The sequence below is a fragment of the Macaca mulatta genome, chromosome 5 (genome assembly GCF_049350105.2).
Source record: "Macaca mulatta isolate MMU2019108-1 chromosome 5, T2T-MMU8v2.0, whole genome shotgun sequence".
Lineage (NCBI taxonomy): Eukaryota > Metazoa > Chordata > Mammalia > Primates > Cercopithecidae > Macaca > Macaca mulatta.
The window spans coordinates 131742760-131768523 of record NC_133410.1 but is presented as its reverse complement, the minus strand read 5'-3'; the positions used below and the strand labels follow the sequence as shown (position 1 = coordinate 131768523).

The 25764-nt window shown below is 40.0% G+C and overlaps 2 protein-coding genes across 8 annotated transcripts in view; one reads left to right on the top strand and one right to left on the bottom strand.

Moving 5' to 3' along the window:
- AFG2A (AFG2 AAA ATPase homolog A) overlaps positions 1–24245 on the bottom strand; it is a 369660-nt gene extending 345415 nt beyond the window's left edge. For 3 of the 5 annotated variants that reach the window (XM_001104133.5, XM_078002705.1, XM_028848758.2), the window contains exons 1-9: positions 24018–24245; positions 19553–19677; positions 18116–18273; positions 13827–13885; positions 12589–13227; positions 10883–11012; positions 10617–10673; positions 8508–8631; positions 5785–6040 (exon numbers count right to left, since the gene is read on the bottom strand). In XM_001104133.5, coding sequence (XP_001104133.2) covers positions 5785–6040; positions 8508–8631; positions 10617–10673; positions 10883–11012; positions 12589–13227; positions 13827–13885; positions 18116–18273; positions 19553–19677; positions 24018–24180 — 1711 coding nt within the window. In that variant the 5' untranslated portion in view covers positions 24181–24245. The remainder of the gene's footprint in view (positions 1–5784; positions 6041–8507; positions 8632–10616; positions 10674–10882; positions 11013–12588; positions 13228–13826; positions 13886–18115; positions 18274–19552; positions 19678–24017) is intronic. The other 2 variants (XM_015139177.3, XM_078002706.1) reach the window with 1 other exon arrangement.
- Positions 24246–24714: 469 nt separating this feature from the next.
- Positions 24715–25764, top strand: part of NUDT6 (nudix hydrolase 6) — a 28867-nt gene continuing 27817 nt past the window's right edge. The window contains exon 1 of one of the 3 annotated variants that reach the window (XM_001103787.5): positions 24715–24974. In XM_001103787.5, the coding sequence (XP_001103787.3) occupies positions 24737–24974 (238 nt within the window). In that variant the 5' untranslated portion in view covers positions 24715–24736. Of the gene's footprint in view, positions 25547–25764 lie in introns of all 3 variants that reach the window. The other 2 variants (XM_015139179.3, XM_078002708.1) reach the window with 2 other exon arrangements.

Below are 25764 nucleotides of genomic sequence, written 5' to 3'. Positions count from 1 at the left end.
AATAGATGATTATGGAGGGGGATCAGACACGTTGAACTGAGTATTACAAGTTGGGAGACTGCCACCAAAACCCTATTTAGTATGGAGAGCTCCCATCTTGGAATACATCTTGGGAATGGATATCTTATCAGGCTTGACCCTCCAAACAACTGCTGGGGAGTTCTGACTGAGAGTGGTGAAGCATGTGATCAAGGGGAATGTGAAATGGACACCAATACAGCTGTCAACCCCACACAGCAAGTAGTAGCACTGAAGCAAAACTGCCTGCTGGGGGAACATAATGAAACCACAGGGATTGTTAAGGAGTTAGCCCAAGGAGGCATTATAAGGCCAGCACACAGCCCATACAACAGCCATGTATGGCCCATGTGGAAGCCTGATGGGACATGGACAATGACAGTAGATTACCAGGAATTAAATAAGGCAGTCCCCCCAATGTATGCCCCTGTTACCAATATCACCTCCCTTCTAAAGAGGGCAGGAGGGGCACTGGACACATACCACTACCACTTTGTTACTGATTTAACCAATGCCTTCTTCAGCATCCCCACTGCCCCAGAGAGTCAAGACCAATTTGCACTCACCTGGGAAGAACAACAGGCCTTTACCATCTTGCCCCAGGGATATTTACATAGCCATGGAGGTCTTGGAAGGGGTACATGTTTTCCATTACACTAATGATATCGTGCTAACTTCTGAGTCTCTTTCCAGCTTTCAATTTGCACCCCCACACCTTGCTGTCTCATCTGGCAAACAGAGCATGAGTGATAAACACAGACAAAAATCCAGAGTCCAGGCTTATCAGCCAAATACTTGAGTCTGCCATTATGGATAGGGTACAGGCCTATTCACATCCTGTGACACCAAAGCAGCTATAAACCTTCTTAGCACTCCTAGGGTATGGGCATCGTTTTATTCCCCATTTGGCCCAACTCCTTAGACCCCTATACTGTTTAGTCAAGAAGGGGGCCCACTGAGACTAATCCACGAAGGAGGATGAGGACTTTGAACCAGCTGAAGTCACAGTGAAATAAATACAAGCCTTGGGAGTTCAGGTGCAGACAGCCTTGTGAACCAGATGTAGCCAGTTACCCTGGGGGGGTTGGGTGAGGCTTGTGGCAAAGGCAAAGACAGGCCTTTAGGATTCTGGTCCCAGCTACGGAAAAGGGGTGAAGTTAGACATAGTGTGATGGAACAACAACTCTGTGCTATACATCATGCCTTACAACAAGTAGAGGACATTACAAAGGGGGTCCCAATGCTAGTACGCACCCAGTACCCCAAAGCGGGTTGGCTAAAGGGTATCTTCCAGAAACTGAAGTCTGGGAATGCCGAGACACAGACTGTGGCCAAATGGCATGCATACCTGCAACAGAGGAGCACATTAATAGCCCCTTAAGCTCAGAGATCCATTCGGTGCTTGGCCCTGTCATCTATGTAACAACTGTCACATAGTCTTTAGGGGAAGCTGCTGAGCCTCACTAGATGCTCTCCTTCATACAGGACGGACAGGGCCCAATGTCTGACCAGGCCTGGTACACAAACATCTTGTCATGAGGCAATCCTTGCACTTCAACAGGCATGGCCATCCAGCCATCCACTGACAGTATCTGGATGGATATAGACCAAGGACATAGCAGCCAATGAGCTGGGCTACAAGCTGCCAGGATGGTCCTCCTCTATAAGCCAGACCCAACAGTCCTGTGTACCCACATGTGGGTTGTCTGAAGTTAACAGGCATCCGGCATGACATTCCTTAAGGAAAATTGTGATTCTCCAGCACACACTTCTTCCTGATTTCCACAGCACGATGTATCAGTAAATATTGTCTTCATCAATACTGCCACCAATGCATCTGATTACGTGTGTGTGTGTGTTCTTTGGAAAAGTCTGATAGGATATAGTCATCCCTTAGTATCTATGGGGTATTGGTTCCACAACCCCTGAGATACCAAAATCTAAGGACAGCTCAAGCCTCTTATATAAAATGGCATAGTATTTGCATGTAGCCTATGTACATCCTCCAATATAATTTAAATAATCTCTAGATTACTTTTACCTAATCCAATGTAAAGGGACTCAACATGTGGCTACTACAATGGGAAGCACAGGACTAGACAGTAGCAGGTCACCTCCTTTGGGGTACTGACATGTAGAAGGACATTCCCCATTGCCTCCGGGGGATGCATAAAATGATCTACCATGTGGATTCCCACACTGCATCTACACCACCTGGAAATCAACAGGCAGACAAATTAACCTGCATTCATCTCCTCAAGGGAGTCCCCACAGACGATGTGGTCAACTGGTTACGAAAGAAGACAGGACATAGGGGACAACTTACCCTTTGGGCCATAGCAAAGAATTGGAGCTGCCACTATGATACAAAGACACAATACACATCTGTCAGCAATGTCTTACCTGTGCACAGGAACACCGCAGGCCCTTGCCACCTCATACCAGAAAGATCACCCGGGGCCAGAGCCCAGCACAACGGTGGCAGGTAGACTACATAGGATCTTTGCCCCTATTGGACGGCTGCCACTGTGCCTTAACTTGTGCAGAAACCTGCACAGGGCTACTGCGAGTATATCCCAGCAAGCACACCACCATAAAAGGACCAGAACAGATTTGTGCAGCCTACAGAGTCTCCATCAATATTAACAATGGGCCAGGCGCAGTGGCTCATGCCTGTAATCCCAGCACTTTGGGAGGGCGAGGCGGGTAGATCACCTGAGGTCAGGAGTTTGATACCAGCCTGCCCAACATGGTGAAACCCGTCTCTACTAAAAATTAGCCAGGCGTGGTGGTGCACACCTGTAATTCCAGCTACTCAGGAGGCTGAGGCAGGAGAATTGCTTGAACTTGGGAGGTGGAGGTTGCAGTGAGCCAAGATGGCAACATTGCGCTCCAGTCTGGGCAACAAGAGTAAAACTCCATCTCAAAAAAAAAAAAACAAATTAACAATGACCAGGGCTCGTACTTTACCAGATATAAAGTACAGGAATAGGCAGAGGCCCCAGATATCCACTGGCATTTCCACCTGCCATACAACCCTACAGCAGTGGGGCTGACTGAACAAATGAATGGACTGTTGAAACAACTCCTATAGGAATCGGCTCTGTGGACACACCGCTTACCAGCAGCTGTGCACAACCTGAATGAACATGCACATTCTCATCACCCCATCGTGTATACTCTTCTAACACAAGGATGTGATACCACCATCAGGATCCAGGTAGATAGGATAAGGAACAGCACACCTTTGCCCCCAACCTGGGATGCAAAGTAACTTGCTATTGCCCTTGCCACAGGACCGACCTACTGGGGAGCACATCATTACATGGTTCTGGGAAATGGCAATCCCAGCCCGATGGTTCAGTTTTTCTGCTCCATGGTGGAATGGCCTAGAACAGGATATATAGGTCACACCTATTTTATACCATACTCTCCGCTGTAATTCTAAAATAATGAATCCTAGTCCTCCCTTGTGCAAGGGGATGAACATCCTCTCATGAAACATTATACCTCCACTGTCTTCCTCTGGCCTCCTGCAACACATTACAGAGGGGGGCCAGTCCATTTGGTGTTGTAAACCAGGCATCAGGCTGCTGCCAGGGGTGGTGCTCTCTCAGAATGACACAACTCCCCATGTCTTGTTAAATGGCCAGGACTTGTCCTTTCTTATACCCACTAACCATCTCACCTTTTGCCCATAGATGGTGTGCCACAAACCTCTCTGCGGACTGGGTGAAGATGGTTCTCTCTCTCCAGAAGAGAAGAGACTGCTGGGTCTGCAGAGAGCTCCCTCTCTCCTCCACTGTGGGCCTGCCATGCCACACCGAGGCAGCTAACATGAGTGCCTGGGGCCACTTCGACACTTGGTGTAGTGACCTTCACCCATTTCCCTTCAGTGTCAACAGCACCTCATGTAGCAAGTTTCCCACCACCGACATGAGATGGCATATTTTCCGCCTGGTAAGGGAGCAAGTTAATGTCACTCCCACTGTAGGTAGGCTGTACACGATGATGGGCTAGAGTGGATGACAGCAGTGCAGACAGAAAGAGTGTGTCATGCACCCTTCTTTGTAAAATCGCATGGCCCTGGACATCTTAACTTCCCCCACAAGGGCGGAACCTATAGATTAATTAAAACCTGTTGTGTATGTATTCCTGATGACTCTGACGATGTAACCCAGGCCATGCAGGCCTTAAATACCCATATTTCCACCACAGAATCTAAGTCTTAAAATCCTATAACCACCTGCTTTAATCAACTCCCAAGTCCTTGAAAAACTTTCTATGAAGTATGATTGTTATTATATTTGTTATTCTTTTTTGTTGTAGTTTATATTGCTGCTGCAGCATCTGACTGTAATGCTCCTCCACATACCTGGCCCCAGGGATATCATGACAGAATGGCATAAGAATGTGAGTGCCACACAAGGGTATGCTAGTGCAGAGTGTATGGCAGATGCAACTGAAAGCAATAACTTAAGAAAGGAGGTTGCCATGTGGAAGTTGCTGGGGGGAGGATGCTAAGTGAAAATGCTATACAAGCTACATGCTTTTTGCAAGTGATTGCAGTTCTCCTGTCCAGCCCACCACCACTGGACCACCTTGTAAGTAAGTTCCGCCAAATAAGCCCTAAGTTTCATTTATTGGCTCTGGGCCTCTTTTTTGGCCTCTCAAACTTGGTACCATCCCTACTGAAGTTAACAGGGGTCCGGCATGATACTCAATTTTAAGGAAAATTGTGATTCTCCAGTTTACACTTCTCCCTGATTTCCACAGCACAGCACAATATATCAATAAATATTGTCATCATCAATACTGCCACCAACTGATCTGATTATATGTCCATGCATGTGTGTGTGTGTATGTGTGTGTATACTTTGGATAAGTCTAGTAGGATATAGTCATCCCTTAGTATCGATGGAGTATTGGTTCCAGGACCCCTAAGATACCAAAATCTAAGGACTGCTCAAGCCAGTTAATGGCATAGTATTTGCATATAGACTACACACATCCTCCCATATAATTTAAATAATCTCTAGATTACTTTTACCTGATCCCATGTAAATGCTATGTAAATACAGTTTATCCCTGAACAACTTGAGGGTCAGGGACACCAATCCCTGTGCAGTCGAAAAACTATGCATAACTTCTGACTCCCCCAAAACCTAACTACTAATAGCCTACTGTTGACCTGAAGCCTTGCCAATAACATAAACAGCTGATTAACCATATTTTTTATGCAAGAATATACTATATTCTTACAACAAAGCTAAAGAAAAAGCTTTTTCAAATTGTTCCAAATCTTCAAAAAATTTTCCAACATATTTATTGAAAAATATTCATATATAAGCGGACCCATGCAGTTCAAGCCTTCATAGTTCAAGGGTCAACTTAGTTATGATACTATATTTTTTAAATTTTTATATATTTTTTACTGTTTTAACTTTTTTTGTTTCTGAATACTTTCAGACCACAGCTGGCTGAATCCTCAGATGCTGAGCCCAAGGATATGGAGGGCTGACTGTATACACTATAATGGTGGTTATCCTTTAGAGGTAGGATTGAGTGATTTTTATTTCTTTTTAATAATTTTCTGAATCATCTAGGTTTTTCCAACAATATTTTTTTCAAATATAAATTACACATTTTATAATTAGAAACAAAGCTATTTCCATTAAGAAATCAGTAAAAATATAAATTATTTGTATGTAAATAAACTGGAGATAAGTGCATCAATATAGACTCACCATAGCAAACCACACTCACCCGCTTCATTACACAAGATTTTCAAGTCTGCTCCAACGTATCCATGAGCACTATTTGCCAGCTGCAGCAGCTCAGCCTCAGTGAGCAAATGGGGTACCCTTCGAAGCAGTTTCTGGAGAATATCTAGCCGGTCCTGAGCATTGGGAACTCCAATCTCAATCTCTTTATCAAATCGCCCAGGTCTTCGGAGAGCAGCATCCAAGGCATGAGGGCGATTTGTGGCCCCAAGAACCAACACTTGTCCTTCACTTACTTCCTAACAAAATAAAATGAAAATAAATTTCTTATTTTTCCGAAAGTTAGAAAAAAAAAGCGGGAGGCGCACACTGGCTGTATAGACAAGGATGAATCATCTAACTGTCCAAGCTACTAAGTCCTATTTCTTACACTTTCATTACCTGTCAATTACTTTTATTAGTAATAGATTTTTATTATACATTTATTACTTTTATTATACATTTTCAATGTTCAGCCTAAATGCTTCCTCCTGTAGAAAGTTTTCCAATACTTACCTCTCCATCTACCATGACATCTCTTACTTCTCGCATCTTAACTGTATCATTCTCATAAAAAATAACACATATATAATACTGTACCATATAATTGTTTTAATTGTTTTAAATAGTCCTACTTGGAAGTCAGGATTGTGACACATATAATACTCAAATAGAACAAGATTCTAATAGAAAGTTATCTAAAAAGTCTTTGCTTATAGACTGTTTTTTTTTAATATGGATACATTTTTAAATTCCTGAAAATAGAGACAACAATATAACCAATATCCAAGTATCAGCCACCCTTGAATATATAGGTATTTTTACTCTCTGAAAATGAAATTAGGAAAAACAAATAATAAAGAACTATGATCGTGATCAGCCACCTGTAGAAATTATCCAATATTCTATTCAGATGACCCAGAGACAAGCATAACTGGAACACAATTTATGTTAAAAAAATTTTTTTAAAGCTCAAACCTAATCAATTATACTGAATGTGCCAACAGACAATGCATGGACTACAGTGAATCTATGAATTATAAGTTTAGAAGTACAAAAACAGACCCTTAAATATATTCAGACTAAAACATCAGCATCACATGTTTCCATTCCTTGCCCAAAGGCAAGAACGCTAATCCACAACAGGCTTATCCCAGTGGCAGAGAAAGACAGCAGATTGAAATAATTAAGATTCTCCAACACTAAGTCTTTCATCTGATTTCCTACTTACCAAGAACCCTTGTAATTATAAGACAGCTCTCTATATTTGCCATCAAGGTGAAAATATGGTCATCCATAAACACAAATATCTGGTCTGCTTAATAGTCACATCTCTGACTATAAATGGACAAACTAGCATCCTATTTTATACATCATTCCCTTGTAAGTGTTATTATCATGGGTCAGTCTGTCCTCACAACTCTATCATCTCCAACATACTAATAACACTGAATTCTCCAACTTCATAACCTGAGAATCAAACCTGGGACATGACAATCACTCCTAGGTACTGTTCCAGGACTGAGAACCAGTTGGTCAGGCAGCCTTCACCAGGTAACAACCCTTCTCTTACAGACTTAAAATTTTTAACACGTTAGTATATAAGTGACTTGATGCCAAACCTTTATATTATTTTCACATGTCTACTTTCTGCCACTAGGCAGTAAAAACAAAAAGTTCTAAATGACCAGTTTTTTAATGTGCAAAAGAGACTTGATACTACATAATTTCTAAAATTTATTGTGGTTCTAACATATTATGATTCTAAAAACTTTACTTATTCACAATCTAGCATAAAAAGTGTATTTTTCTAATTAATGGATATCAGGAGTCTTAGAAAATTTTTGTTCATGCCTATTGTTAGTCCTATGAATGTTCCTGCCATAATTAGCATATAGTTTTTATTAATAAAAAATGTATCCCCTATCAGAGAATCTGGTAATATGAATAAGTTCTTTTTAAATGTTGTACAAAACGTTTTCCATTATTCTCACTTTTTTTCATTTCCCTAGTACAAAGCCTTGAAAGAGTCCATTTGTACATGGGTAATAAGACTTACTCATGACATTTCTTAATAAAAACCCCTCAGGCCAGATGTAGTGGCTCACGCCTGTAATCCCAGCACTTTGGGAGGCCGAGGCGGGCAGATCACGAGGTCAGGAGTTCGAGACCAGCCTGGCCAACATGGTGAAACCCCATCTCTACTAAAAAGATTTTTAAAAATTAGCCAGGTGTGATGGTGCATGCCTGTAGTCCCAGCTACTCAGGAGGCTGAGGCAGGAGAATCGCTTGAACCCGGAAGGCGGAGGTTGCAGTGAGCTGAGAGTGCACCACTGCACTCCAGTCTGAATAACAGGGCAAGACTCAATCTCAAAAAATAATAATAATAAACAATAAAATAAAATCCCCTAAAATTTAACTGCTAAATCTTCCTTACTGATCTTTGCTTCAAGTTTTAAAGCTAATAGCATTTATCACAAAATAAATCCATCATGGTATAGTATTTTATATGCTAGAAAAAACCTGCCAGGTTATGATGTTGTCCTAGCAGTTACTAAGTAATCTACTAAAACAAATTATTTTACAGATCTTTCCCCTAGTTACTATGGCCAATATTTTTCCTTTATCCTAAAATATCCAAAGACACTGACACATTCAAAAGTTTTTGCCACTACACATGTATTAAGAATTAATCCTACACAGAATCAATACTAGTGCTATACTTACTGAACCAATGCCATCCATCAGTGTTAAGAGTGAAGCCACAACTCTTTTTTCCACTTCATTCTGGGCCCCCTCTCTTTTTGGACAAAGTGCATCCAGCTCATCAATAAAAATAATTGACGGGTGTCTAAAAACAAACAAGTAAAATGAAATCTCTCATCTGTATTTGATTTTAAGTTTTACTTAGTTTTAATTTTTTAACTGAAATGCAACATATCAAATTTAGAATTTACTTAATACCATAAAGATATTATAATGTTCAGCTAAAAAACCTTAGATTCATTCTAGCCCAAAATACCAACTCACTAACTTCATATTCTATTCTATCTGCCTTCCATTAAAAGGCTGGGTAATTGAGTAGAGTATGCTGCTTAAGAGATGAGAGTCTCTTAAGAACTCTCCCAGTAATGCCCAGAACTCTCCCCAGTAATGCCCATTAAGTTGTTATGACTGGATCAAATTCAGAAGCTGAGGCCAGAGATGCTATCCCTTGGAGCAGGTTTGAAACCAAAGGACATAAACTAGAAATGCCCTGTTATTTTTAAACCATTAAAATAAAAACTTGCAAGATGATCAATTCTCCCATAAACAGATGTGAATTCTCTCACAGAAGGAAATCTCAACTGCCATGAACACAGCAACAGCAAAAGCATACTAAACAATCAGGTGTACCACTAGTTTTAAAATTTTCAATACAGTACTAGGACTACAAACAGCTTATTTCATCTACTATCATTGGGGGAAAAATAAACTTCAAAAATGGCGAGTTTTTTGATTCAAGAGCAGTAATTATGATATTAAACACCAAAACAGCCAGCATTTTGGGAGGCTGAGGCAGGAGAATGGCTTGAGCCCAGGAGTTCAAGACCAGCCTGACCAACATAGCAAGATCCTGTTGCTAGAAAAAAAAAAAAAATACAAAAATTAGTTGCGCATGGTAGTGCTCACCTATAGTTCCAGCTATTTGGGAGGCTATAGGGGGAGGATCACTTGAGTTCAGGAATTTAGGTTTCATTGTTATACTGTAATGAGTATTAGGATATTGGTCTATAACTTAGTCAAACGTAACGTTAACATCACTCGTAATATAGCTATGTCTCTACCACTGTTTTGCTTTTGTTTGTTTGTTTTTGAGATGGGGTCTGTGTTGCCCAGGCTGGAGTGCAGCGGTGAAATCATGGCTCACTACAGCCTTGATCTCCCAGGTTCAGTGATCCTCCTGCCTCAGCTTCCTTAGTAGGTGGGACTACAGGCATGTGCTACCATGCCCAGCTAATTATTTTTATTTATTTATTTATTTTTTCTGAGACAAAGTCTCGCTCTTGTCCCCCAGGCTGGAGTGTGATGGCACAATCAAGGCTCACTGCAACCTCTGCCTCCCGGGTTCAAGAGATTCTCCTGCCTCAGCCTCCCGAGTAGCTGAGATTACAGGCACTTGCCACCACACCTGGCTAATTTTTGTATTTTTAGTAGAGACAGGGTTTCACCATGTTGGCCAGGCTGGACTCCAAACTCCTGACCTCAAGTGATCTGCCTGCCTCGGCCTCCCAAAGTACTGGGATTATAGGTGTGAGCCACCGTGCCCAGCCAATTTCAGACAGGGTCCCACTATGCTACCCAGGCTGGTCTCAAACTCCTAGGCTCAAGCAATCCTCCTGCCTTGGCCTCCCAAAGAGATGGTATTACAGGCATGAGCCACCACATCCAGCCAGAGTCATTATTTAATGGGCAAAAGATTTGTCCCTTTGAAGCAAAGTATAACATAACGAAGTTCTAATATAAAGAGCTACAATAATACAGTCTACTAGAAAAACTAAACATATTAGATACACCTAAGCACCCAAAGAAAGTCATGGATTTCTATGCTCAAACAAGGTCACATGATTTATCAAGCACTATGTCTTAATTCTTCTACTTTATGTAATTTAATAACATTTATCAAACTTTTAAAGATTAGATAGAAATAGAATTTCATTAGATCTATAATCTATTTCTACTACTATCACTATTATTTTTGTACTACTGTTTATGCTTTGTATAAGGCGCTAGTATCTCACTTTGACTAATATAGCCTTGATTATTAATTCCAAAACATTTAAAAATAAAAAGTACCGTAGAGTGGCTTCAGCAAATATCTGACGTAACTTTGCTTCAGTCTCACCATAGAATCTATAACAAATAAAATGTATTTAAAGACCATTTCTTATTGTTTTTAAAGCTTTGTCATACTTAAAATTAGTTTCAAAAATTATTTTCCAAACAATTATTAAGAAGCAAAATATTTCAATGTACAAAATATCAGACAGAATACCACACAATCATTTCTAAAAACCATGTTTTAGAAATATATTGTTTACTCTATTAAAACATGTACTTACTTGCTTATAATTTCAGGACCATTAATTACAGAAACATAGGCTCCAACTTCATTAGCAACAGCCCTGGCGATCATTGTTTTTCCAGTACCTGGAGGACCATAAAGTAACACTCCTCTAGGGGCAGGAATTCCTGGAAGAAAAAGTAGAAAACACTAGATTCACCATCACCAGGTTTCTTATAAATGTAAGAAGTTCAAACATGAGTTATAAAATTTAACTTTACCTTGCATCACAAGGAGTCAAGAGTTTTTTCTCCCCCTCCAGAAAGATGTACTAACTAGCCCAAACACTGATCCCCAGCAATGACTTTCTCTCTCTGTAGACCACAGAACAGAAGCAGCATGTGGGTTAAAAAAAAAAAAAAAAAAAAAGGCCGGGCACGGTGGCTCACGCCTGTAATCCCAGCACTTCGGGAGGCTGAGGCGGGTGGATCACGAGGTCAGGAGATCAAGACCATCCTGGCGAACACGGTGAAACCCCGTCTCTACTAAAAAATACAAAAAAATTAGCCAGGCGTGGTGGCGGGCACTTGTAGTCCCAGCTTCTCGGGAGGCTGAGGCAGGAGAATGGCGTGAATCTGGGAGGCGACCGAGCTTGCAGTTAGCGGAGATCGCGCCACAGCACTCCAGCCTGGGAGACAGAGCGAGACTCCGTCTCAAAAAAAAAAAAAAAACTGGACACCAACATTGTTGCAATGCCCCATCCCACACAACACAGTTCAATGATCAAAAAACATAGCGCAGCCGGGCGCGGTGGCTCACGCCTGTAATCCCAGCACTTTGGGAGGCCGAGGCGGGCGGATCACAAGGTCAGGAGATCGAGACCACGGTGAAACCCCGTCTCTACTAAAAATACAAAAAATTAGCCGGGCGCGGTTGTGGGCGCCTGTAGTCCCAGCTACTCGGGAGGCTGAGGCAGGAGAATGGCGTGAACCCGGGAGGTGGAGCTTGCAGTGAGCCGAGATTGCGCCACTGCACTCCAGCCTGGGCAACAGAGCGAGACTCCGTCTCAAAAAAAAAAAAAAAAAAAAAAAAAAAAAAAAACAAAAACATAGCGCAGCCACCAATCCCAGTTTTTTTCCAACTAACCATCTTGAAGAGTACATATGTTTGCTGGTATAAAAGGTACATAAGTACTAGCAAAATGCCAATCTAAGGGTTCATTTTACACATACATATATATACATACAAGTATGTATATATAAGATTCATGAGAAAGGAAAAAGCAGAGAGATCAGACACACCAAATATATGCAAAGGATCTTGGCAATAACAAGGCAGCGGAAGCCCTGAGCTTCCTGAGTCAAGCCATTCCCTTAATTACCTGCTTCAGTGCAAAAAGATGGGTACACAGCTACATTTCCTAACAAAGAAGTTTTATCTAATGTATTTGAATGGTTTATTTCTTCAGTCATTACAGATGACCCAGCATGACAAGATACTTATTCTAGATCCAATACAGGTAATTGTGGAAATACGCTATTAGAAGAGACAAGGCTGTCACTAATTCACATTACAACCTAAAAATACCAAGGCATAGAAAATGGCCCATTTAACTGGCATCTCCCAAAGCAACTGACATCTTCTAACACACCCACTACTCAGAAAATAAAAACAGGAAGAGGATGAGCAATCACTAGATAAGTGTCAACTATCTTTTAATTTGAATTTAACATTTTTGGGTGCAATAAACTGAAGATATCATACCATAACTCTTGAAAAGCTCAGGCTGTTTGAGGGGCAATTCAATTATCTCTCTAATTGCTTTCAGCTGGCTACTTAAGCCTCCTATCATGTCATAAGTTACTTTGAATTGGTTGTCTTGCTCTTTTGAATTTTTATCAATCTCTGTAAAATTGACTCTTGTTGTTGAAGAAATAAAATAAAAAGTATCAGTACTGCACTTTGCTCCTATGCTGAACTTTAGCAGTCTCTCTTCTTCGGTAAGTTGCTCATTTCCTTCTCTGGCAGATTCAAAACTACATTTAACACCTGCGACTTCCTCTAGCATAAGTCCACTGCCATCTCCAGGGCTCTGTGTAACATCCAAAACATCACTGGCTTTATTTGTAATTCTGTCATCAACTGGTTTACAAGGAGTACTTCCTGATGTTGAGATCCGGGTATCCTCCAGATCTAACTGGCTTAGCTGTAAGGATAATTCCAGGCTACTGGTTTCCATGCTGGACTGTTCAAAGGCCATTCTTTGGGCATCAGTGTCAAAGTCACTCTGAGGTCCTCCCAATGTCATGCCATCTGCCCCTTTCACTCGCAGTACTTGCAGCTTGTACGGTCGTCCATAGAATGTACAATACAGAAAGTTGCCTGGTAAAATGATCTTGCCATCTAGAAAATAATTTATTAAATATACATGTTAGCATAATTTTTGTTACCAGTTTAATGTTTAAATAGCAATATATTTCATCTACTAACTGACTGAAAAGACTAAATCAAAGGCAGAGTATTAATAAAATAATTGTCATAAAATATTGAGGACCTAATATTCCCCTATAATATAGCACCATCTGGAGATAGAAGGAAAAGATGATTCTTTGAAATCCTCCACACTCAGTAGATCTCAGATTCTAGCAACCATATCAACAAATAGCCAGGCATTCCATATTCAGTAATAAACTAAATGAAAATGGCACACCCAAACCAACACTCCAAGATAGCATCTCTCACTGGAAAGGGCAAGAACAGTCTCAATTCTACCACTGACTCTTTCCACAGACAAGTCATATATTCTTTCCACTGCTCAACTGCCAATTAACCAGGAAAAGTAACACATCCCTGTCTTAAAAGTATATTCATTCATTAAGGGGAAGATTCTCAAAGCTATTTTGAAGAAAACTACTGTGCACTTATAAGCCCTCAAGGACACTTTATTTGCTGATGCCTTGCAGCTTAAAACTTAAGAAAACAATTTAAAATATTTGTCTCACCTAGTTTTCTCAGAATACAACCAGTCAGTTCTTCTTCATTAATTTCCATATCTTTGTCACTGTTAAAAGAATGAGAAGGGGACAGAAATCAGCATTAGGTACATCAGAAACTAAACTGGTATAAAATTACATGTATATAGTTATAATATAGACTTAATCAAAAGAATAATCCACCTGCAACCTTAAATAATGTATACAATTTTGAAACGATGGACATTTTTCAGAAACATATAGCCATGAAAATATCATTTGGAATCTGTTGCCTTAGTGGCATAAACCAATGTTCTTCAAAACACAAGGGTAATGAAATCATTTCAGTCAGCCCCATTCAGCACTTTGTTAATAGAATAAGAAATGCAGGGTACACTGAATATAGAAAGGGTAAATACTGCTTTGTAAAACATTAGCTTCTAACACATACATACACATATGCACGTATATGAGCACTGTATCTATGGATGTGTATATACAAAGAATCTGATGAAAAAATCCATTTTTTATAAAGAGTCATAGTCAAAAACATTTTTAAAATGCTGACCTAAACTAATAATTCCCTTTATAAAGTTGCCTAGCTTGGAGAAAAGGCTCTTATTAATAACTTACTTCATTCTCTTAGTATATTACAAATTATTTCTTCAAGAAAATTAATTCCTATACAGTATGTTACTTGAAGAGGCAGAAGTAGGAAAAAGGGGAGTAACGGTTACAATGGAGGTTTTTTCTGGAGACAGGGCATGACCGAGGAAAAATGAGATCCCCTCCTTCCTAATGATAACTGTGTCTCCCCAGAGAGCTGCTTAAGTGCAGGAAGTGAACACACCTAAATATCATACATTTATAAAGAAATCTGCTCTTGGAGAGTTCTCAGAACAAGAGCATTTTTCCTCCTCCTCTGTGCATAAGCAGCCCGTATCAGGAGGGGAGACAAATGGCTGTCTAGTTCTGTCAGTGACCAGTGGAGCGGGGGCAGTCTAGCCCAAGGGGAAGTGTAAGTGACTGGAAGCTGAGCATGGTGGCTCATGCCTGTAATCCCAGCACTTTGGGAGGCTGAGGTGGGTGGACCGCCTGAGCTCAGGAGTTCAAAACCAGCCTGGGCAACATGGCAAAAACTTACCTCTACAAAAAATACAAAAGAAAATTAGCCAGACGTGGTGGCATGTGCCTGTGTGCCCATCTGGTCAAAATAACCTTGTTCTCCACTTTTATTTTTTTTTTTTTGGAGATGAGGTCTCACTCTTGTCACCCAGGCTGGAGTGTGGTGGTATGATCTCAGCTCACTGCAACCTCCACCTCACAGGCTCAAGTGATCCTCCTACCTCAGCCTCCAGAGTAGCTGGGAACACAGGTGCTCACCACCACGGCCAGCTAATTTTTACATATATACACATTTTATAGAGACAGTGTTTCACCATGTTGCCAGGCTGGTCTCGAACCCCTAAGTTCAGGCGATCCACCCACCTCAGCCTCCCAAAGTGCTGGGATTACAGGCGTGAGCCACTGTGCCTGGCTTCCAATCACTTTTATCAGTAATAATACAATATAGTCAATCCTCAATACCTGTGGACGCTGTATATGGAAATTTACCAACTCCCAAAAATTTATATGTACCCCAAAATCAATACTCACAAAGCATTTGTGGTCATTAGTGACACGGAAGAGCAGCAAAAAATTTGGGTTACCCAACACCCATGTTACCACATAGAATAAGGTGACTCTCCGCGCTGTTTCAGCTCTCATTCAGAGATGACCAGAGAATGGAAGTGATAGGGGACACAGCAGTGTAGTGAAGAAGCTCCAGGCCTGGGGCCAGTTGGAGGGAGTTTGAATCCCAACACTAGCACCTGTAGTGGGGCAGCCTCAGGCAAGTCCCTTAACACTTCTAAATCTCCTCTTCTCTTTTGTAAAATAAAGAAAAGAAAATCTACCAGAATGAATTATTTTGGAGTTTTAAGATTACAATCTATGTAAAATGTATGTGTATGTATGTATTATATTATATTATATATATACACTACATATATTATGTGTGTGTGTGTTGCATGTATGTATATACACATACATACGTATTTCCCTCTAGGAGAAATGTCTCAGTATTTGCTAACGATGTTCAAGGCAGCTTTGATAGAACATAACTAACCATAAATAATGAGAATCAACTACATATTCATATAAAAGAAAGAGCAAGAAATAGAATGGGGGGAAATTTCATGAATCAAACATATGTCTAAACTAATGAGAAAATTGCATGTATCTCCTTAAATGCGTACATTTACTTTTGTTTATGGAACTCTAAACCAAGTTATACTTAAATTGCTTTTGTTAAACTCTGAATAGAAGGTATTTATAAATACATGTAAGAACAGTAAAAATATCAAACCAATTTTGCTTTTAAAAAAATAATAGTTGCACATAAAACAATTTCCACTAGAAGGAGCTCTAACATTACTATTAATTATAAAATCTTTCAGTTGCAACTGAAGGATTTAAGCAGACTAAAATGACTGATTTTCCCAATTGGAAATTAACTTTCTTGTCTATACTCTGCTGCCACATTTAAAACATAAGATTTTTTAAAACAAAATTTTCAAACCTGAGTTTTCATTTAAAACATATACAGTCCTCTATAATAAGCAATCATTACTCACCTAAGACTGGTGTGCACTCAAGAGGTCTGATTAGTTTGTAGGTCATCATAAATGCTAATTCCAGTCAACGAATTACTGCTACCTGTAGCACTGTTTTAAGACATAGTCTGAGGAATAATCCAGTTTAATCTGAACAGTACTATTAACTACCTCATAAAATATTAGGCAAGTTACTTCTCATTAAGCTATTTCACCTGTTTAAAAAGGGAAGGGTAAATGTGTGTGTGTGTATACATACGTGCAATATATACAAAGCTTCTGTATACAGCTGGTAGTCAACATACTGTCTCCTGTCCCTTCTGCCTTTTATTATTAATTAAACTGTTACTATAAGCTCTGAAAACATTTTCCTGTTATAAAGGAAAAAATATGCCAAAACTCAAGTCTAAAATCTACAATAGTAGCAAAAGAGAAGAAAACATATTAAAATCAAGCTGATAACTAGAAAATGGTTTGTAGTTCTCACATATAATGTAAACACATCCCCCAAGCTATTACTAAGGTGACATTAAAGTATAAAAAGATGCTTTTTGTAAATGACTTTTGATAAGACTTCTATATGCAAACCGAGTCGAAATCCTATTAGATACAGAATATCCAGGAGGATGGATGATATACCTTAACTATCTTGATAGGCAGATTCAAACAATTAGCCTGTGGTGAGGGATTATTTTAAAATCTGATAGTAACGACCGTTTGTTTTACTAAATTGAATAATCAACAAGTTAAAATATACAGTCAAGTTCTTTGCTTGCATAGTCTTAATTAAAACTTGTTTCTGTTTGACTCACAGTAATCTACTCTTTTCTTTACAACTGTAAGAAGCCCTGATTACACTGCAAGTCAAGGTGAAAAACACTGCTAAATATTCATTAATGAAAATTACTCTCACCTAAAATATCAGGGCATACTCTAATCATGGAAAATAAAAGTCCTTAGTCTATAAATTATATAGCACTCATTCAGCTTGGGTTGTCTAATACAACACAAGTGACCACTAGCCACTCAGCACACGTAGCTATCAAATGCTTAAAATGGGGCTAGTCTCAACTGTGATGTGCTATAAGTGTAACACACACTGGATTTTGAAGACTTAGTTTGAAAAAAAGGATGTAAAATATCTTATTGGTAACTTTTTTTTTTTTTGAGACACAGTCTCACTCTTTCACGCAGGCTAGAGTGCAGTGGTGCAATCCCAGCTCACTGCAACCTCCACCTCCCAGACTTAAGCAATCCTCCTGTCTCCACCTCCCAAATAGCTGGGACTACAGGTACACACCACCATGCCTAGAAATTTTATTTTTTGTATTTTTTGTAGAGACAGGGCTTCCCCATATTGCTCAGGTTAGTCTTGAACTCCTGAGCTCAAGTGATCCACCCACTTCGGGCTCCCAAAGTGCTGGGATTACAGGCATAAGCCTCCGCACCCAGCCCTTATTGGTAATTTTTTATAATTACATGTTAAAATACATTTTTACATATATTGGTTAAATAAAACATACTATTATAATTCATTGTACCTGTTTCTCTCTTTTTAAAATGTTACAAGAAAATGCAAAATTACTTATGTGGTTTACATTTGTGACTCTTATATTTCTACTGGGCAGCTTTGATCCAGATAGTCACCAAAGAAAAGAGCCAAACCTCAGTGCCACATCCATTTCCTCAGCCTGTAGCACAGCACCCACAAGAGGCTGGACTTGGATGGCATCACCAGGCCTCACACCCACATTCTTCTGTGCCATTTCACTCAGGCCAACCTTGCCTCCAGGAAATCCTGCCATAGGCCACGCTGTATAGACCTGCCAGACAGAGGAAATAAAAATGTTAGAAAATAAATATTCATAGAATACCATCAATTTACAAGGTAGAATGCTAAGGACAGTCAAGTACTTAGATATGCAAAATACAGTCTTTACCCAAAAAGAGTTATAATCTGATACCAATTGCAGTAAGATAAATTGCATTTTTTTAAAAATTTAAATACTATAAGGGCTCATGAAAAATAAACTTTTTAATAATATTACATCTTTTTCTAAAGAGCAAGAATGATCCCACAGTGAAGACAGTAGAAGATATGAAAGATATATGAAAAAAGACAAAGGCATTAACATGTGATAATGAGGAAATGACAAAAATATTAAGGCAAGATAACTTGTAAAGTAATTCAGCCTGGAAATTAAACTACATCCAGGACATAGTGAGGGACACAAAACAAGAGCTTTGTCAGAACCTGGGTCTTATCAAATTTAAACGTTAAGAGGGGGGAGCAAAAATTTCTAGCTTCAGCTCACACACTTATAGTCCTCTCTTTTACAAGACACAGTAAAGGAACTTTAAAGCATAAGCCAGAAAAATGAAAAGAATAAGAGGGGCCATCAGCAGACAAAAAAAATTCAAAGTATTTCCAGAGGATCCCCAGCAGATCAGAGAAGCATCAAAGGAAGCCAGGAAAGATAAGGGGCTGGTAGCAGAGGAGAAAGCCAAGCTGCCAAAAATGATCCAGGAAAGGTTCTAGGCTGAGAATCTCAGGTATGAAGAATGACAGCAAGGAGAAACAGCTGAAACCAGGGAGAATAGTAAAATATTTATATACAGAACAGGTGACCTTCTTACCCCAAAATAATATTTTTATAAAGAAATATAACTAACTGACTGGGAGAAATACTGTCACTACTGCCGGAGGAAACACTTCTCTCTACATAACATTTTAGGGGTTACTATGCCCAGCAGAGTCATAGACAGCAAAGGAACAGAGAGTTAATACACACATTAATGTCTTTTAAAATACAGTTTTTCATTTATTCCTGCTTGTGTTGAAAATTAAAATCAGAAACATCTCAAACACAGGTTGAGCATCCCTTATCCAAAATGCTTAGGACCAGACGCATTTTCAATTTTCGATTTTGGAATATTTGCCTTATGTTTACTGGCTAAGCATCCCAAATCTGAAATCCAAAATGTTCCAATGAGCATTTCCTTTGACCACCACAGCACTCAAAAGCATTACAGAGTTTAGATTTTTGGATTTGCAATGTTCAGTCTTTATTTCTAAACTAAGGAAATGCAAAAGACTCTTACCTCTTGCTTTCCGTTCAAACTAGTAAGCAACACTGGTCGACCTATACATATATTTGCAGACTTCATAGTGTTGAGTCCAAGATGAATAAGGGAATTCTGAAATGTTTTAGGAATTCTGTCATCTACTATGAAGGAAAAGAAAATTATTTTTTACTACTTTGTAAGAGAAGTTAAAGCATGCTTTCTTTTGCAGTAAATAAAAATACTCTAACCATATAACCACATGAATGTACTTATCATACCCTGGAGAAACTAGTGTTCCAACTTTTGTTATAACAAACAGATTTAAAACCAAACGCTTTTGAGGGTCTACTGGCAACATATTAAGTATTAACTAAAAACAAGATGTTTTATGGGGTGAGCATTGGTTTCCTTTTTTCTGAGTCTCTAATTTCTTTAAGAACTAAACATAATTGCAAAAGAGAGTCTCAGAGCTTTAAGTTCAAAGTTGAGTCAGCTACTAGTATTCAAAGGATTGAACTGGGAACTGGAACATCTATCTGGCTCTAGAGGATTAAGTTATGTTTCTACTTCTGCCCCATATTATGGTCATCGCCAGATCTTTTTCTTCTGTATTACCAAGAATAGACAAAGATAGTAACACAAGTCGTCTTCCTTATACAAACACACTGACTGAAATCACCACTAGTGATTTCAACTTTTGGCTGAAAAAGGGGGTCCAGAATTCAGTCCAGTTAACAACACCTCTGAAAATGATGTGCTGACATCTCCACTCCTTCCTATCCACCCCACCTCCACCAAGCTCCATATTTAGCTAGGTGTCCCTCCTCTAATTCCCCCAGCACTCTGTGCTGTCAGTTAATAGCATTTATCATAATATTCATTTGTTTTAGTCTTTCTCCTTAATTGTATACTGCTTTGAAGCAGGAATTGGGTCCTATTTCTCTCTGTATCTCCAATGCTTACAGTGCGTTAAATGTAGCAGTTGCACAATAAATGGCCATAAAATGAATAAATGTAGTAAATGAGTATACAATGTTTTTCTTTTCAGCACAAAATCCATGAAACACTTAAGTAATTTAAAAATGTCACAACTTCATTATAAAATTTATTGTAAACATATATACCATAATCACAGAGATCTACCTAAGTTTTCCTTAATAATCAGAAAACATATTTTGTAATAAAAAAGAAATTAAAGCAATGAAAGCAAAACCATAAGGTACAAATATGATTTACGTTATTCTGTCACTACAAAATAACTCCCCAACACGTTTCTTTTTCTTCTTACAAGAGGTGCAAATCTAGAAAAACAAAGCATCTCATAAAGCTAAGATGAACAGCACTGAGTATAAAATGAAATTAACACATACTGCATAATATGAGAAGCTGGACAGAAATTCAATCTTCCAATGAGCATTAGGTATCTTATATAGTTTGCTGGTCATTAACAGCAAAGCATACTGCCATTAGATGATCTCATAATATTCAGTTCCTGCCTCTTTCTTCCCAAACCTCAATGAACTACCTTTCCCTCTTGACAATTACCACACAAGTGTTCTCAGTCCTTCCCAAGACCTTAGTTTTCTACTTCTCCTTCCACCCTATCCGGCACATTCTCCATGCCCCAGGATGTATTCTCCACCTTCTCTTTCAAGGGTAATCATGTTCAAATTCCCATCCACCGGTCTCATTTTCCAAAACATCACCACTGTGTTCTCTGCTTACACTACACAGGTCTACTCAAGTTGTCCACAGAGTTCCCTTCTCACCTCACTCCTCCAATACTTTAAAAATATGTCAACATCTAATTTCCCCATTGACTACTTTCACATTGATTGAGCACCTTAAGTATCAGATTAACAAGATAGTAAAGATAATTTCAAACAACCATCCACCCTTCATTTATTCATTCGGCAAATAAGTACTACGTGCCTACTATATGGCAGATACTATGCTAGGCACTTTTGTTCACAAGTCCTTGGTCTCACAGACCTTATAGCCTTGTAGGATGAGTGAGTTATTAAGCAATCAGTGAATAGCTGTAAAATTATAAACTAAGATTAATACAATGAAAAAATGACTTAGAGTGCCAGGAGAGCCTATAATGTGGGATCTGACCTGATTTCGAATATGAGAATGTTTCTCAAAGGAAGTGATATTAAAATCAGGTCTGAAAGAAGAGTAGGAACTAACTAAATGAAGAGAAGAAAAAGATAATTCTCAGCAAAGAAGACAGCATGTACAAAGTTCCTGGGCAGAAGGTGGTATGGCGCATCCTCAGGAGAGTATAGACAGAGTGGTGGAAACATAGGGAAGCTATGTAAAGAAGGTCAAGACCACCCAGGACAATAGTGCAACAGGCTGCATTAAGATGCTGGTCATTACTCTGACAGCAATGGGAGTTCAGAAAGGGATGAAAAGCAATGTCATGACAAGATCTGCATCTTACAAGATCATTCTGGCTGTAGAACAGAAAACGAGTAAGGGGCAAAACTGGAAGCAGGAAAATCAACTAAAAGGCTGTTGTAGCAGTCCAGGTGAGAGATGATGGCATCTGAAATTAAGGTAGAAACAGTGGGAATGGCATGTAGAAGAGGAATATGTAAAATATTTAGGTAATAAACATGATTTAGTGGTGAACTAGGTATGTGAGATATGGGGGGGAGTCATGGATGACTCTTACATTTCTGAATTTTGCAATGCAAAAAACTGAACAAAATGAAAGTTTGTTTTGTTGGAGGAAATGCGGGCTCATGAAGTTAGTCCCAAAGTATCTTTGAGACACTCATGAGAAGAGTGATTGTACAGCACCATATTCAAAATATGGCCCACAACAATTTGTCAGTGCTTCATGACAAGTGCAAAACATGAGAATAAGTGTTTAGAAGCTTTTATTGAAATTTGCAGAATAATTTCACATCTGTTTAATAAAATTTTTTCCTTATTTTTCTAGAAAATCATTTTGACTGTATTTTACAAAAATGCCGACCTGTGACCTATTGTAAATGTTAAAGTCTTCACCACAGAGAGCTTGAGAAGCACTTGGCTAAAAGACAACTATATCAAGGTGCAAAAACAAAATATTTACAAATATAAATCTGACACTGAAGAGACTATGGATGAGAAACTCTGGTCACTGGATGAACTTGCTAGGGAGAGAGGATTTACTGAGAGGAAAAAAAGGTTTTGGACTAAGAATTGACAAACTTCAATATTTAATGGTCAAGGGAAGAGGACGAGCCTGCAAAGGAAAATGATGAAACATCAACAAAGATGAAGAAAACTAGGCAAGTTTGACAACAAATAAGAAGTTAAGTGTTTCAAGAAGAGGAAATGGTCAAAAATACCAAAAGTTGCTGTGGTCAAGTAAGGTTTATCAACATGGAGATGCTCGGAGACCACACCAGGAACAGTTTCCATGGAATCACGGGGTGGAAGTAAAAGAGGAATAGGCTAAGGAGAGTATGTAAGTGATGAGGCGGCAGAGACCACTCCATTTTAGAAGTTTGGCAATGGACAGAGAGATGGTTGCAGGAAGAAAATGTGGAGCTTTTGTTCTGATTTAAAGTGGAAGAGAAATGAGCATGTTTAGATGTCAATGGGAAGGATCTAGTTCAAAAACAAGTTGAACCTTCACGACAGAACAAGTTGTCCTCCCATACCTAAGGAAGAGTGAAAATACCATGTGAACTCTAAATCGTCTTTAAGGTCTGATTAGACATAAAAAATGTTGCCACTAGTTTAATCTGGTCCATTGTTCAAAGCTATTACACATCAAATATAAAATTTCAATTTATAATTCAATTTATAAGACTTTTAAGTATAAATTTGTTCTCCCAAATCAAGGGAGCTGTCATCTGGGACAATGGCTTTGAAGTCAAACACATCTGGACTCAAATATCAGCTCTGCCTTTAGTACCTGTGTAGCCTGAATGGAATCACGTTGCCTTTCCTTCCTCTATAAAACGGTCATTACTATACCCATCGGTCACGGCTTCTGTAGAAATTAGATGAGCTATATATACTGCTAACACCAGTGTGCAGTTACTAGCAGTTATTAAATATCATAACCTGTGTAGTACTGGAAGAAAATGCTATGTCATCACTCCTAAAGGCAGAGTGATCCACATTTTTACTTTATTGGTTATTTAGTTTTTTAGGATAAGTATCCCATGTTAGCTAGTTACGAAAAATTTTGCAATTAAATATGTCGTTAATGTTAAAGGAGACAAAGCGTTTCAAGCGCAACTTAAAAAATCAAATTAATTTACAAGAGACACTTTGGATACGGATAAACCATTTCAGCCTAACTTCTCCAGTGCAGGCGCGGCTACGTTTGCATGCTTCTTGCATACAGAAGTCTTACACGCTTTGGTGCCGCATTCAGACCCATGCCACGCCCAAATTTCAAAAGTCTCTGCACCCCAAGTCAGTATCACTGAGTCTCCCTCCCCTCAGGTTGCGCCCCTCGGCCTCTAGTCTCCCTCCCGGAGTTCTTTACCCTTTTCTAAGAAGTTGGTCACCGTCAGAGTCCCGGCGGCTGCCGCTAAATCTGATCCAGCAGAAGAAGCCCGTGCCACCGCACAAGAGGAAGCAGCAGAGGGCAAGGGCGAACCATTTTCCGCGCTTTGGTTCAGCCGCTTTCTGTTCTTCTTGGAAGACATGATCCCAAGGTAGCCTGGCCGATGCAGTAGAAAAGCCGACTCAACGTGCGCGCTTCCACTGAGAGAAAAACTTCCGGGGCAGAAGTCAGCGAGGTTCCGCCCCTGCGCCGTAATCCCCAGAGTGGAGCGCAGCAGCGGACAGCGTGGTGGAAGGGACTGAGTGTTTTCAAAACCAGCAATCTTTGGAACAGCTGGAACGGCGTCTGCGAAAGACGATAGGTTCCGGGAACGGAACTGCCACTTAGATTGTAAATTCCTAAAAAACAGGACGTTTTTGCATCTCCTCCCGGCTTCCCCATTCCTAAACCAACGTCTATTGAATTACACTACCAAACAAAATAAGTGGGTGGCGGTGGGGGAGGAGGTTTTCCCCGCTTAACTGGAGTGGGAAAAATTGCTGAGAGGGGCTGGTGGACGACTTCGCGGTCTTGGCTTGGCTCTGCAGAGTGATAATCCCAGCTCAACTCTGAGGGAATTGATGACACTCTTCTAAAATGTACGGCCGCGATCTCCGCTCCGGCGCGCGGAAGGGTCATTTGGGCGAGGCAGCGTGAAGATGCGACCGCTACTGAGCTGGGCCGGCTGGCGCGCGGTGCTTGCCCGAACGTACAGCCCTGGGCCTTCGGCGGGTTACCGCGGGGCCTCGGGCGCACAGGGTTACGTGCGGAATCCCCCAGTTGGAACGTGCGATCTGCAGGGCGAGCTGGACAGATTCGGGGGCATCTCGGTGCGCCTGGCGCGGCTCGACGCGCTGGACCGCCTGGACGCTGCCGCCTTCCAGAAGGGTTTGCAGGGCAAGTGCGCCTGGGACTAAGGGCTCCCGGGGCTTCAGAGCTTTTCTAATGAAGTAACCGCGACCCCCACTCCCGAGTCGCTCTGTGCACCAGTATCGAGCCCAGAGGGAAGGGGAGAAGGCACGCGTGACCTGGACTTGTTTTCTGGAGCATTTGTGCTTAGACCCTTTGCTGGGAGGCCTCTAAGGCGGTTGGGTGAAATGGTGAAGATTCCGGACTTGGGATCTGCAACCCTGGTTGCTGGTCCACTTTCTAGTGTGGGGCATTCGGAAATTGCCGTCAACCACCATTTCCTCTTACGTAGACCCCGGTAATAGGAACTCCTGGAATTACTGAGAGTAAATTTGGATAATGCATATAAAGTGCACAGCACAGTGCCTGCCACATATTTAAAGCTCAGTAGATGTTTGTTAATATTATTACATTATTACTATCCTTTACCGAGCCTTGGTTCTGTCGGACACTTTTCCCAAGGAAAAAAAACTGTCTTACATTCTAATACGGATGGTGGACTGAGTGAACCAAAGAGACTTTTTCTTTTTTAATTTTTAATTTTTGTGGGTACATAGTAGGTGTGTATGTTTATGGGGTATATGAGCTATTTTGATACAGGTGTATAATGTGTAATAATTACATCAGGGTAAATGAGATATTCATCACCACAAGCATTCAACCACAATCCAGTTACTCTTTTAGTTATTTTTAAATGTACAAGTTTTTTTTTGTTTGTTTGTTTGTTTTGAGACAGGGTATCATTCTGTCTCCCAGGCTAGAGTGCAGTGGTGGGAAC